Raw genomic sequence first — 13,799 nt, 5'->3', positions numbered from 1 at the left:
GAATTTCAAAAGAAAACTGAAAGAAGCAAAGTGATTTGATTGAAGCCAGTAAGAGTAATAAATACCCCAGGCAAATGTCAATTGAGATTACCAAAGCACTTGCCTTAAAACCGCCCTCCACGTTTTATTTTTGTAAACCGTTGAGGACTTTCTAAATTTGAAAAACAGATGATTTTTAGTAATTTTCATCTTCAAGACTGAACATAAAAATTAAGGGCAATTGTTAGGCCCATATTTCCAATAGGCCTGTAAAATAAAGGGCTACCACCAAGAAGACCTAGACATCAAGACAAGAGAAGGGAGAATCAAACCAACGGCTTGATTGGTACAAATAAGGCAACGAAATCAATCAACAAACCAATAAGGCAATCACACCAAAAATAAGAGGCATCAAGAAGGAAAGAAGAATCAACCATGAAGACCTTCCCCCTTCGAATATATTCGTAAATATATGTAAACCCTAGCAATCCCTAGGTATAAATAGCTAAGAACATATGTACAGCCACATTCACACTCTAATACTCGAATATATTTGCAAGTCACATAATAACAATCAAGTCTTTTCTAATCAAGGAAGCTATCCTTACTCAATATTGTCATTCTTACTCTTCTTTCTTTATTGAAAGTTCAGCTCTTATTCGTATTATTGTTTCTTGTTATTTTGATTGTTATTGCATGATTGATTATTAATACCCTTAAAATCTTAAGCAAATTCCTAGAAACCACCCCTCTAAGATTCGTCCTAAACAGTACATTAGAAATGTATATAAAAAAAATACAAGAAAACTTGTTGCAATTGTTTCAAGTTTATCATTGATATGTTCAATTATAATATAGAATTTTTTTCTATATCAAGTCCTTACTAGTCTTAACGTTGTCCATGTATGACATGAGATGAATGAGAATGCTAAAATCTCATATCTTAAACCACCAGACTCAACTAAAAGAAAAGATTTTGAGGAGTACGGAGTTATATTTAGGGTTACTCCGTATTTTTGAGGATTGACTTTTTAAATGCTATTAAAAATTTCATCAATAAATTGAGCGAGACCTATCTCCCGAGACAAGCTGTTGACATCAAGGAAAAAATAATAAAATTAAGTGAAATACATCAATTACACTAGTGACTAGTGTACCAGTGACCAGTCCCAGCTTGAATATTGAGTAAGATTCAACTTCTATATACACATTGTTCTTGGAAAATTAAGTATTGTAGACAACTGATTGTGTCTCCCCAAAAACCAAACCTAGTGATGAGTACCTTTCACATCTTTGATTATCGAGTTAGGTGAAGAGTTGAAGGGTCTCGTGAATTCCCCTTTAGCCTTGACCATTTCTAATCTTTCCTTAAATGTTTTAATCTAAAATCATTTATTTTGTGCCTTTAACCCCAAAACCATTCATTTTGTGTCTTTGAAAATCATTCATTTAGTCCATAATCCTGGTCCAATTATTGTGTGTTTGGATGGGGTTTGAAAAGAGTTTTACAACGATATATTATAAGCCCAAATCCGAGTTATAACGAAGAAGTTATGGCCAAAATACTAAACCGAGCCCGAACCGAGCCTTACCAGCGACCCAATGACCATGTGGAGGGTCCATTAACCTTAAACATCATTCCTTAATTCCTTAGGATTTATTATTAGCTTCTAGAATCCTCTAGAAGATTCCAATTTATCCTATTTTTAAAAAGATAAAGATTTAAGAATTTTACTTCGGATAAAGCACTTGTTTTTCAATGAATTTATTTTAATAAAATTAGAATACCTTCGGAAATTCGATTAACCCAATTTGATTGAAAGTCGGATTCCATACGGATTCTATTTTCCAAAAAGTATCGCTAAGCGATAGAGATATCGCACTGCGATACGCATATCGCATAGCGATAAATCTATCGCGTTGTGATAGAAACCCGTTTTACTTCGAGTCAGATTCTGACTCTTTTATGATCTTCGACCCTTGTTTTTCATTATATATAGATGTCGTTTTACCCCGTTTTGAGACACCAACAATCATCATCTTATCCCTTAAGCTAAAATCTTTTCTCTCTTTCTAGCCTTAGCCCTAGCCTAAATACATCCCAACACCTTCTTGATATTATACACCATACTCCCTTCATAAGCCTTGAATACTCCAAGCCCTTTTCGAAGTTGCCTTCGACCTCGACGTGAAAGGTTGATAGTTTTGAGGGTTTGGTCTCAAATCTGTATTTCAATTCTTATTTGATTTATTTGTTTGATTTCATCTTTCTTGAAGTTACTAACGTGTGTATTGTTTTGATAGAAAGAGATACGAGGCATCAAAGTAAGTAATTCGATTACTTATTTATTCCTTTGATATAGAAATAATGCTTAGAATATTATTTTAATTTCCTAGTATCATGTTAGGATACTTTTATGATTTCTAGTATCATGTTAGGACGGATGCTTTTATGATTCCAAGTATCATGTTTAGGGTATTAACTAATATTTCTAATATCATGTTCTAGTATCATGTTTAGGCTAAAACTTTGATCTTTATTATTAGTGACATGCTAGGATTTGTTGTTAATCCGTTTAGTATCATGTCTAGGATCTTGCTATTAATCATGTTTTGATTATGATGATGATTGTTATATCAATAATTATACATTGCTTGATTATTCATGATTTATTGTTATTGCTTTATCACGCTCTTTTTGCAAGTTTAAAGGAAATTTGTACTTGAAATCACGCCTAATAAGATAATTAATAATTTGTTTTAGGCTAATATGATTTTAATTCAAGTGATCGCCAATAATAGATTTATTTGTGCATTCATAATCAATCAACGTAGATTAAACAGCTTTAGGGCTAACTTGTTGTATGTATGTTGATCAGAAAGCGCACATGAATATCATAAGAATTAAGTAGATGCCGAATTAGGGCAGGTTCAATCTCTTTTAGGTTGGATTCATACCATCATCCCTAAATATCCAGTCATGGTTCCGGACCACTATGAAGTTAGCGATCTTCGTGATTGTGAATGGGGTGTAATCTTCACACCCGTGAATGGTTTACAAGTTTCTAAAACTTATTGGCGACTCTTTTATCTCTAGCTTCTTTCCCTTTGGACGTCGTCATACCTAAATGCATGATCACAATGGGGCTCAAAATTGATATTTGAAATATTCCCTACAGGTATATGAATGTATACTCTCAAAATTCTAGTACCCAAGGATTCTGGGTGGAAGTCAAAACAAAAGAAGATGAGTATATAAGCATAAGTGTATAAAAATAGGAGATCCATCTAGAAATAACTGAGACATGAAACAAGAAAACTCGACTCTATTATAGCACTAAAATTTTGACATTTAAATTTATTTCTCAACAACTAAAGAGGATATAGAAAATAAAGATCGATAGTCTTTCCAGAAAGGTAAATGCATTAGTAACTGCTTATGCAACTCGAATGTGTCTTCTTTCCATGATGCTATAGCAGCAGAAAAGCAAGCCCAGTCAAAATGAAACTCCCTGCTGCTCCCGGCAGGATATGAATCACAAAAAGTTGTCTTAGTGCCCAAGAAAACAGATCTTAGCTCGTGAACAATCTCCTTTTGTTCTTCAGATAATAGTACAATATCACTAGTACCCATGGTAACTTCTGATTGTTGCAGGGCAGGCTGTTTCCAGACGTAATATTGTACAGCCTGCTTAGATATAGCAAAGAAATGCATATAAAGTGAATCAAAGTGTATTGAATTCAGGAACCATAGGCATCGGGCTTATGAAGAGGTACATATAACATGTAAAACAGAGAACAATCAACAAACAGATTAACAATCAAAGCCATAATTTATGGAGTTTAAAATTATGTTGATACACTGACGTGTTTGTGAAACAGGCATACAGCAAGCATGATGTACCCTAAAGGCCTAAAGAACCATTTGTGGGGGCTCGACAACAAAAGCATCTCAACAAATACAAGCCCTAGATAATATCGATCTATTAATGTTCTTATATATGTAGCAAGTTCTAATAATAAGATAACTTCCCACCATATTGCAAGATTATTAAAAAAACTCCTGGATATGGAAGCCATCAAACCCTAAATTGCAAAATTTCTACTATTATCAAAGACCCAAAATAATGCGTAAAGGACCCTCTCACTACCCAATGAATGCTAAAATCTCATACCTTAAAGCAAACTGTGTTACCGTGTAGTCATGTCAAATCTTAATTGCATTTCATTTCAGTACAAAAATAATATTTCAGATTACAACTGGAAAAAGTTACCTGGAGGGCATGCAACAGGTTGGCAAATTCTTGGCAATATAAGTTGTCTCCCCTAACCAGCTTCAATGGTTTCATGAGTACATCAGAGCTCTCTAGAATATGCTTTTCTGAAAAACAAGTCATTCCTTGAGTGGTATAGATATTAAATCCCAAAATGAATAATCTTGCAAAGCATATGTCATAGCCTTGTTGATGATCTGAACCCTGGTCTAAAGAAAACCAATACATATTGCTAGGTGCTGGTAAGGGAATGCATGAAGCAGACTCGTTATTTAATATGCTCTGAGTCAAGAGTGAAACGAGTTTAGCATCTTCATCAAATGAACTATTGCGGCTGAACCAGAGTGTTAATGTAAGTCGTTCTCCATCATTTATCTGCAATACAGCGTTTTGTCATACCCAAGCAAAATTCAAATCAAAAGACAGATCAAGTAACATCCCAACGAATAAGAGGATGTCCACAAAAAATCTTCCGGTTACTTTATTTGTTGATAGGAGTGCATCTTAGTTACATGGTGGCTGCCACATAAATCTTGAAGCAATGCAGTTGTCAGATCAAGTAATCACACGATGTGCAGAGAGTTTCAGTCTTTCAGAAGGAAGAAAAAAAAAAAAAAAAAAAAAAAAAACCTTTTTTGTTGGATACAGTGTTCAAAAGTTTGGAATACAATTCATCCCAATAAAAAATCCTCCAACAATAAATGCCTACATATTAGAAATAGGGCGATTTTCACCTAAACCTTGAATTACAGATGAATTAAGAAAATCAAATCAGTCTTACTGCAGTAAGGCTACCCGAAGCGTAAGGCATAAAAACATTCATGGCCTAATAGAAAAATTTCCTAGGATAATAGGACTAAAAACTTGAAATTTTCAGAAAACTAATTATGGTTGTGCTTGTGCATATACCACATGTCTACATCAGATGTTATATACCTCATCAACACAATGTATGTTGCGGTTGTCAGCAGAGTACACGACTAGATCCTGAAAGAAACAATAATCAGATGTCAAGATAGAGTACTTTAGGAAGCCAAATACATGAACAGTTTACTAGAAGCAAGACTGAGAGACATTTTCCAAGATTCAATTAAAAAAATAATTACAAGTATAATGGCTATAGATACTGACAGTGGAAGCAGATTGATAATCAAAACCTTGATGCACCAGCACTTAAAACTAAATTCATAAAAAGCAATCATGAAGATTGGCTTACCCCAGCCTTTGGCAGATAATTTGTAGGCTCCCCATCCTGAAAGTGAAACATGCCGCCACTAAAATCCTGACCGTAGCTGTTTAAATAGCAGACTGCCTTCATAGAAAGGGAGTGATGTGTCACTAACTCGATATACATATATTAAATGGGAAAATATTTCAACAGCAACAGTTCATTAGATCAGCAGCAAACTGGGGAAACCGTTCGTAAGAATCACACACACACACACACACGCACACGCGCGCGCGCGCACACACACACACACTTATGTGTATATATGTAGGGGAGGGATCCGGTGAGAATAGGTCCATATGTGAGAACACATACTTATATGAGAACTATCTAAAATTTAGAACATGTGACTCAAATTAAAATTTAGAACATATGATATGAGTAATAATTTAGAACATCTGTATGAGTAATTATTTAGAAAATCTGATTTAAGAATTAGAACATGTGAGTAAAAATTAAGGAAATCTGCTTTATGAAATTTAAAACATTTGGTTTAAGATTTAAAACATGTGAATAAAAATTTAGAACACGAGTAAAATTTAGAACATATGAATAGAAATTAGAACATATACTCTAAATTATAGAACGTATGATTAAAAATCTTAGAACACACGTTTTAAAATGTAAAACATATAAGTTAAAATTTTAGAACAAGTTATTTAAAATTTATAACATCAAACTTAACTAATTTATGGTTTAGAACATGTGAGTACTAATTTAGAACATCCTATTTAATTTAGAACACATGCGGAAAAGTTTAGAACATCAGATTTAAAATTTAGAACATACGAGTAAAAATTCAGAACATAAAAAGTGTTTTCACATAAGAAAGAGTTTTCACATAAAGGAGGGGTTCTAACGAGAGCCTTCCCCTATATATATATATATAGATGCATGATTGAATTGGAGTTCAGTGCTGCAGCAGATTCACTTCATGACTGATAAGTGATAATCTACGAACTGCTTGATGACTTATCAGACAAACGCACATTCCCAAGACTAGGGTATGGGCGAGTTTAAATATGTCCAACAAAATTTCCTAGATGGCAGGTATCATAAGCAGATCAACTTCAAATACCAAATATACAATATATTTACCAACTCAAAACAAGCAATTATCAAGAAACAAAGGACTGCATACACACCGTAAAGTCACGCTGTTCGAGATAAGATCTGTTATCATCACTATGCCACCCAATACTTGCTCCCTCATTCCAGCTGGCACACAAGAGTTTCATGAGTTATAGTGTTATACTAGGAAAAGGTGCTCATAAAAAAAGAAGAAAAAAAAAATCTAGGATAAGTTACAATCGTTTTCTCAACATCAAAATGATATGGACTGACATATTAGGATGGAAAAGAGATAAGATTAGCTACTTACATCTTGAGCTTCTGTTATTAGAAATGATTGCAAAATTAACAATGTAGTTTCTCAATAAATTTAGTAGAAGCACAGAATACTAGGGGTTCATTTGGTTAAACCAAATAGAAAGAAATGGATTGGGAGTCCATACCAAGGTGGAATGGATTGGGAACTCTACACCATGTTAAATTTGTTTGGTTAAGATTGGAATGAATTTGTAGGGTTTATGTCTATGGTGGAATGGATTTAGAATCTTAGGGGTGAGGTGGGTATGAGATTGTAAGGGGTTGGAATGGAGTTTCATACTAATAGTATGAGATTCCATAGCATAAAAAGTCCAACCAAACATTGGAATGGATTTGACTCCATTCCAACCCATTCCAAAAGCCCTAACCAAACACCCCATAAGATGAATGTGGTATTACTTAGTAACAGATCTTTGAGCAAAGAAAGAAATTAATTGATGTTGCATGTGGATCTCTTGAGAACTTAGGATGACCAAAGCAATCCAATCCTCATTCATTGCCATCTTAACCAATACCAGCTCAAATTTCCAATTCTATTACATCATAGTGACTAGTAAGACCAAAAAGCTTTCTAACTACCAATAATACTATCTAAATGAAACATATACTTACCTCCATTTTTTTAAGTTGACACGTATTCCTTTTTAGGAAGTTTGTTTTTAGTTGACACGTTTTCTTTTTAGATAAGTTTTATACCTTACATTTACTAGTGTACCCCACTTGCTTTATCATTCTCTCTCATCTCCTTAATATGGATACCTAAATTGAACGCGTCAACTAAATAGAAACGGAGGAAGTATCTAATATAGATAATGTCAAAACTACGTCTTGGCATTATCTTTATAAAATATATTATGTTATAAATCTTCCTAGTATAGCTAGAGCATATATAATCTTTAATCCTATAATTTGTAATCTTCTCTTATTTTTTATGCTAGTTGTAAATAATATCTTTAGTCCAAGAGATTATTTGCTTCCTTAGTTAAGTAATCTCATTAATCTATCAAGATATTTGTATTTGTATTATACTTCCTCAATTCTTTTTAGTTTACATGTTTTTACTTTTGACAGTATTTACAAATTCTGCTTTGACTAACTTTTGTGATTTATAGTTATAGTTATTATATAACACAGTCATTTAGGATCTTGTTATAATCGTCTTTATATATATTTTCATAATACCAACTTTTTACAATTTTTACTTATTGATAATTAGAAATATCAATCATTGAACTTCTGCGTTGGCAAATGTGACAAAAGAAATTTGTCAACTAAAAAAGATGGAAAAAGTAAAATGTATCCTTGCTCTTATACCATGAAAGTGTTGAAGTATAATTCATTCATCTACATGAAAAACAAGTATACAATATATGTTACAAGTATCTTGTAAAATAAGTGAGATGGTCTAACTTAGGGAAAAAAATACAATATTTTGGAACAAAGATATTATGTATAGCTAGCGTGAGAGATTTATAATAAGAGACAATTACAAACATAGAGCAGGTCAAAGATACTATATGGCTATATGCTCTATCTATACTACTACGTAGGAAGATATATAGCAGAATATATATCACAAAGATAAGGTCAAGGCATGGCTTTGACACTATCTCTAATAATATCCACTCACATTCCATAAGTATTTCAACTTAGAAAGTATTAGATCCAAGCCTACTTTCACATCGCATCTATCAGGTTAAAGATGTTCATCAAATGTTTCTAATTAGCTGAAGTTTGGAATTTTGCTGATGTACAAATAGAAATTAAAGGAAGTACACGCTAAAGTCGAGACAAAATTTTGGTATGATTAAATTTTATCAAATAAGTCATACAAGTATATGTTTACACAATTCTACTCATTGAAGATAAATCACATCAATTTTACAAAACTACATAAATGAGTTCCCATATCATAGAGTTTACTATTCAATGGATGGGATCAAAACCCCTAAGACAAACTTTAACCACAATTCAGGGAAATAGCATGGGTTTAATTTAGGTACACAATCGTGTGAATGAACATACTAGTGCACCAAGTAATGGTTGTCAAATCCACACAACAACGAAGAAAACAATAACAAATTATCAAGATTCAATTCTTAATTCGAATGCTCGAGCCGGAGCATATTCCTTCCAAGGTTCCACCCCATGAAAGTGCAAAATAACCCAACATACAAACCTTCCTCCATTTCCAAACATTCAATCAAACAGTAAAATATAAACAAATACCTACTCACATTTGAACTCCATCCACATCAATATACCAATCATCCAATATAAATAAATTACAGGGAGAACAAAAATGTAAGTCAACAAATTAAATCTAATATGAAACTCAAAAGATTGCTCAGAAATGTTAGTTAAAAGCTCACCTAATCAAACCAGTGAATTCAATAAACAACTCATACTCACAATCAAACACTTCCTCAACTTTCTCCTTCAATTTCTCTAAAATAAAACAATAACGAAGAAAACCCATCAATCAAAAACACAAAAAAGGGCAAAATTAAATTGAAACAAAATCTGGGAACATGTTAAAACCTCGAATTGGGATGAAAGGCATAATAAGATGGGCGCAATTGGTGGCAATGAGATGAGAGAGAGTAGTAGAGAAGACATTTGGTCTATACCCAACTGTACAATTGCTCTTGTGAATGAATTCCAGCTCCTAATATCATCAATTTCAAGAAATTTGTGAAAAAATGGTGAAAAAATTAAAGGGAATTGAAGAAAAGTGAATGAGGTGGTACCTTACAAACTTGTATAGGAATAAAATTGCGAATGATACGGCGTGGATGATCGTTGGAGGCCATTTTTGACTGAGTTCTTAGTCTTCTTACTTGAATGTTCGAATGAATGAGTGTGGTGTTTGGCGCTTTGGAGCTTCGACTTGGGCTATAAGTAGTTGTTGCAAAGGATGAACAGATGTTTAAAACTTTAAAGGCAAAAAGGTGGATATACTAATTGGAATAAATAATTACACATACTCATTTAGAATAATTTAATTGTTATCTAACGTCTCAAGGTGTTCGTTAGCAACATACGGAGTACATGTTTGAACACTAAATCGTGGTTCATAAAATGACTTAGTGTGAGTTTACTTTTATTCACCTTACTTTGTTCGAACTAAAGTTATTAGACTTGATTAGACCTGATTAATCAAAATTATATATGATTAGTCTTAAATATTTTTTATTTTATTTTTATTTTATTTTATTTTTTTATTTTATTTTTTGTAAGAGAATGCATCAAAAAGTTAAAGGAGTACATGAGTGCCAACTTTACATACAAACCATTACCACATGTCACAATTTCCTTATTTACTAAGATGGTCTATGTGCTCGATGCACGTGGAGGGGCTAGCTCTTGCGGAAAATTTATATTGACTTGTGTTTAAACCTTTGGTTTAGGTGGTAGTTTTAATATTTACTATTTGGTTTATGCGTCTATGTGGTGGCTTTGTAGAAGGGATTGAAAGCCACCAAAATTTTTAATGACGATTATTTTTTAAAACCCTCTAATGTTTGATGGTACTATTCCAGAATTATTATTAAAGAATATCTAATTGATGTGCATGTTTTAATGATACTTCGTATAATATTTCCAGTGTGGTGTTGTTCGGATGATTTTTTTGTGAGCTTAGGTCATACGAAGTAATAATGTTGTGTCTAAAAACTTAATGATGTAAATTCTTTAATGTGTTGTGACTATTTATATCTAATACTAAAACAATAACCACTTAGTTATATTTTTCCTCTTAAATTCCTTCATTTTCTCTCCAATAATTAATACTAGTTTTTTTTTTTCTTTTCTATCATCGATTTCCCTTTATTTAGGATTTTTAATTTCTTTATACCTCTTGAACATATACTGAAATATCATAATATAATATGAATCTCATTCACAAATCCATAACGTTGTTTATGTGCCATCAAACATTTTTATGGAGTAAAAGCTAATAAACCTTACCAATAGTTGCAGTTAAATGATGACAAGATTATAAATAAGAAAAGCAACCGCGAAGGAGTAAAAATAAACAATCTCTTGGTAATAAACAGTCTCTTCATAGTAAAAATAAATAGTCTCTTGGTAATAAACAGTCTCTTCATACATACAATTCTTTTTAAATAATAATAATAATAACATACGAAGTATAAAACATTAGAATTTTTTTTATTCAAAAATAAAAATAAAAAGCATTACAAGTTTTTTGTTAAAAAAAATAACTTTGAATTAATTGATGATATATTTAATGAAATAAAACATTAAACATATCAATGAGGGTAAACACATTAATGAGGGTAAAAATGTAAATACACATTTTTTTAGGGTATAGTTGGTAGTACACTATTCCTAAGAGTTATGTTATACTTTTTATAAGGTAGGGATTAGTAGAAGGTTCCACATCGTATGAGATTAATACAGGTATTTTTTTGCAGATAAAAGAAAGGTAAAGAGAAAAAAAATGATTGGGGAAAAAACATAAGTAGAAGATTCCACATCACATGAGATACGAAGAAAAGAATGAAAGAGAGCTAATTAATTGAGGGACCCACATCACATGTGTTGGATGAGGTTTTTTTTTTTTTTTTTTTTTTTTTTTTTTTGAGGAAATGGATTGGATGAGTGAAGTTTTCAACGTACGATAACAAAAGAATTATTTAGAAGTACATAACAATTATTTGAGAACGTAGGAGTGTAAAAAATGCTTTCATTGGCAAATGATGTCTTGAAAAAGTCAATGTGACATATGGTTAAACTAGAAGCCTTACAAACTGTCAATGTGACTTCGGTGATCAAAATAACACTATGTTCTATTCACCTGATTTTCACTTATCTAAACTTATTCGAACTTATCTGAACTTATTAGACCTTATCAAAACTTATTTTAGTTGTAATTTATACTTGGTATCCTTTAATAGAACTTATTTTTCCTGAACTGGACTTATCTAAACTTATTACACCTGCAATAAGTTAAAATAAGGTAAACAGAACAGACCCTAAGAGTCTTAATTATTCATAAGAATTACCCTAGAACAAGTGCAGTTTGTGCGGATGTCCCTTCAAAAAAAAAAAATGATTTCTCAACTCTTGGTTTTTCTTGTAAGGCCTAGCTATCGCTTGGAATGCTAGACTCTATGAGGGCTTCCCTCTTTCTTGGGCTCTGCTCGCCCGTCTACGCTCAGTCTTCTACTTCTAGTCGACTGCTGCCCTGAGAGAAGGCGGCCTCCCTCGGGAAACATGGCCCAATTTATGGATACAGGTCAAGGTTGATTCGGAGCAATTGTGCACATGTTGGTGGATCCTATTCCTCCTAATTCTCCTTATTTTTCTTGATTCACAAGTGTAAGTCCTTAATTGCCAAGCGTGGTGGGGAGCTTACAATTGGACATTGGTGTAGAGTAGGTAACTCAACAGCTGATGACTGGTTGGCTAACTTTGGGGTGACGTTGAATAAAAAATATTGTCTTCTTTGAGGAGGTCCTGAAGCGTTTTCGAACCGTTTTATTGGAGGACTTGAGTCCTTAAGGGGAGTTACGAGGCCGAGGAGGGTGTCCTTCATTGCACCTTAGTTTCTATTGGAGTTCAACCTAGTAGTTTAGTAGTTTAATTTCTGCTTTTTTCGTTTTCTTTTAGTTGAGTCATTATCTATTTTGTTTTCTTTAGTTTTCCTTTTGCTTTGTTTGGGGCTTGCTCCTCGTTCTCATAATTAAATATATAAAAAAAAAATCAACCAAAAAAGAGTGAATCTTCACTGTTAAAATAAACTTAGGCCCTGTTCATTTCACCTTAAAAAATAATTTCAATTCAGTAAAAATAATTTCAGTTTAGCAAAAATTAGTAACTCTAAAGAAGAAATATAATAGAGAATCAGTAAAAATATTTTCAGTTCAGTAAAATTAATTTCAATTCAGCAAAAATAAGGTGAAGTAAACAGGGTCTTAGTGTATTTTATGCCATAATTAAACATAATCATTATAATTTACTCACTCTCTTCAAATAATCATTACTTGAATTCTAATTCTCCTCTTATTATCTCCCACTCATCTTGCTGTCTTTTCTATCACTCATCATTGTGATATGATTAAAAATATACAATGAGACGAATCTAATAAGACCACTCATGACTATATTATCTATTATTGATTAATGGTAATTTATGGACAAAGTTTTTAAAATTTGACCCAAAAAATGACAATGGGGCAAAAATAAAGGGACAGAGGAAGTACCAATTAAGCAGAGTTTGGTGTAATTAGCTGTGGGTCACTTACATCCTTGAAGTCATGAGGTCAAACTGTACTGTGAACCTTAAGTTAATGACCCGTGCATATGATGAAGTGTAATATGATAGAGGAGTTCAGTTTGTAAAATCAGTCAGTCAATTGTGAAGTTATTACGGTTATTAAAAAGCTATAACAGAATTGTAATTAGTTTGATTACATCCTGATAATTAACTATACCTAAGCTAGCCTGTATATTGTATTGATCATCCAAACATTAATTAGTACGAGTACAATCTTCTTTCTCTTTCCTCCCTTTTCTGTTTTTGATATTAGTTAGTAATTGAGCTCTGCAACATTATAGGTGGTGGCATTAGTGTGGTGTGAAGCTGCTTGGGTGGATTAAGAAAGTCAAATTACTCAAATGGCTGCGATTGAGGAGGGAGAAAAAAAAAAGCAATGAAAGAACAAAGTTATCCCTAAATTAATGAGTAAAATGACTTATATGGGTATATTCTCTATTACTTCCTCTCTATTACTTGCTTCGTTTCTTTTGGGCATGTATGCCGATGCTAATATTTGATCAATAATATCTTTAATTATTAATAAGTATAAATTCTAACAATTGAAAATTAATAATTTATTCATTGAGACGATTCTAACAAGTACCCATAAGACTATATTTTTTCTTATGTATAAATTAAACAC

At 32.4% G+C, this 13,799-nt stretch overlaps 1 protein-coding gene across 1 annotated transcript; it reads right to left on the bottom strand.

Annotated features, from left to right (window-relative positions):
- Positions 1-3,285: 3,285 nt before the first annotated feature.
- Positions 3,286-10,800, bottom strand: LOC110685997. Its single transcript, XM_021862572.1, has 8 exons — positions 9,621-10,800; positions 9,412-9,538; positions 9,243-9,318; positions 6,627-6,699; positions 5,470-5,565; positions 5,190-5,240; positions 4,254-4,628; positions 3,286-3,667 (listed from the first exon to the last, which is right to left on the bottom strand). Exons 1-8 carry the CDS (start codon positions 9,681-9,683, stop codon positions 3,338-3,340), a joined length of 1,191 nt encoding a protein of 396 aa, XP_021718264.1. The 5' UTR covers positions 9,684-10,800; the 3' UTR covers positions 3,286-3,337.
- Between the last annotated feature and the right edge of the window lie 2,999 nt (positions 10,801-13,799).

Source organism: Chenopodium quinoa, unplaced genomic scaffold (genome assembly GCF_001683475.1).
Source record: "Chenopodium quinoa cultivar QQ74 unplaced genomic scaffold, ASM168347v1, whole genome shotgun sequence".
NCBI lineage: Eukaryota > Viridiplantae > Streptophyta > Magnoliopsida > Caryophyllales > Amaranthaceae > Chenopodium > Chenopodium quinoa.
The sequence above is the reverse complement of the archived record's forward strand: the minus strand, read 5'-3'. Positions and strand labels throughout refer to the sequence as shown.

What these genes read in the sequence shown, in the direction of transcription:
- LOC110685997 (XM_021862572.1), bottom strand. Translation starts at nt 9,683, where the DNA reads ATGGCCTCCAACGATCATCCACGCCGTATCATTCGCAATTTTATTCCT. An exon ending in GAATTCACTGGTTTGATTAG is followed by an intron (nt 6,700 to 9,242) that starts GTGAGCTTTTAA and finishes CTTGTGTGCCAG; the next exon opens with CTGGAATGAGGGAGCAAGTA. An exon ending in TCGAACAGCGTGACTTTACG is followed by an intron (nt 5,566 to 6,626) that starts GTGTGTATGCAG and finishes CTTTCTATGAAG; the next exon opens with GCAGTCTGCTATTTAAACAG.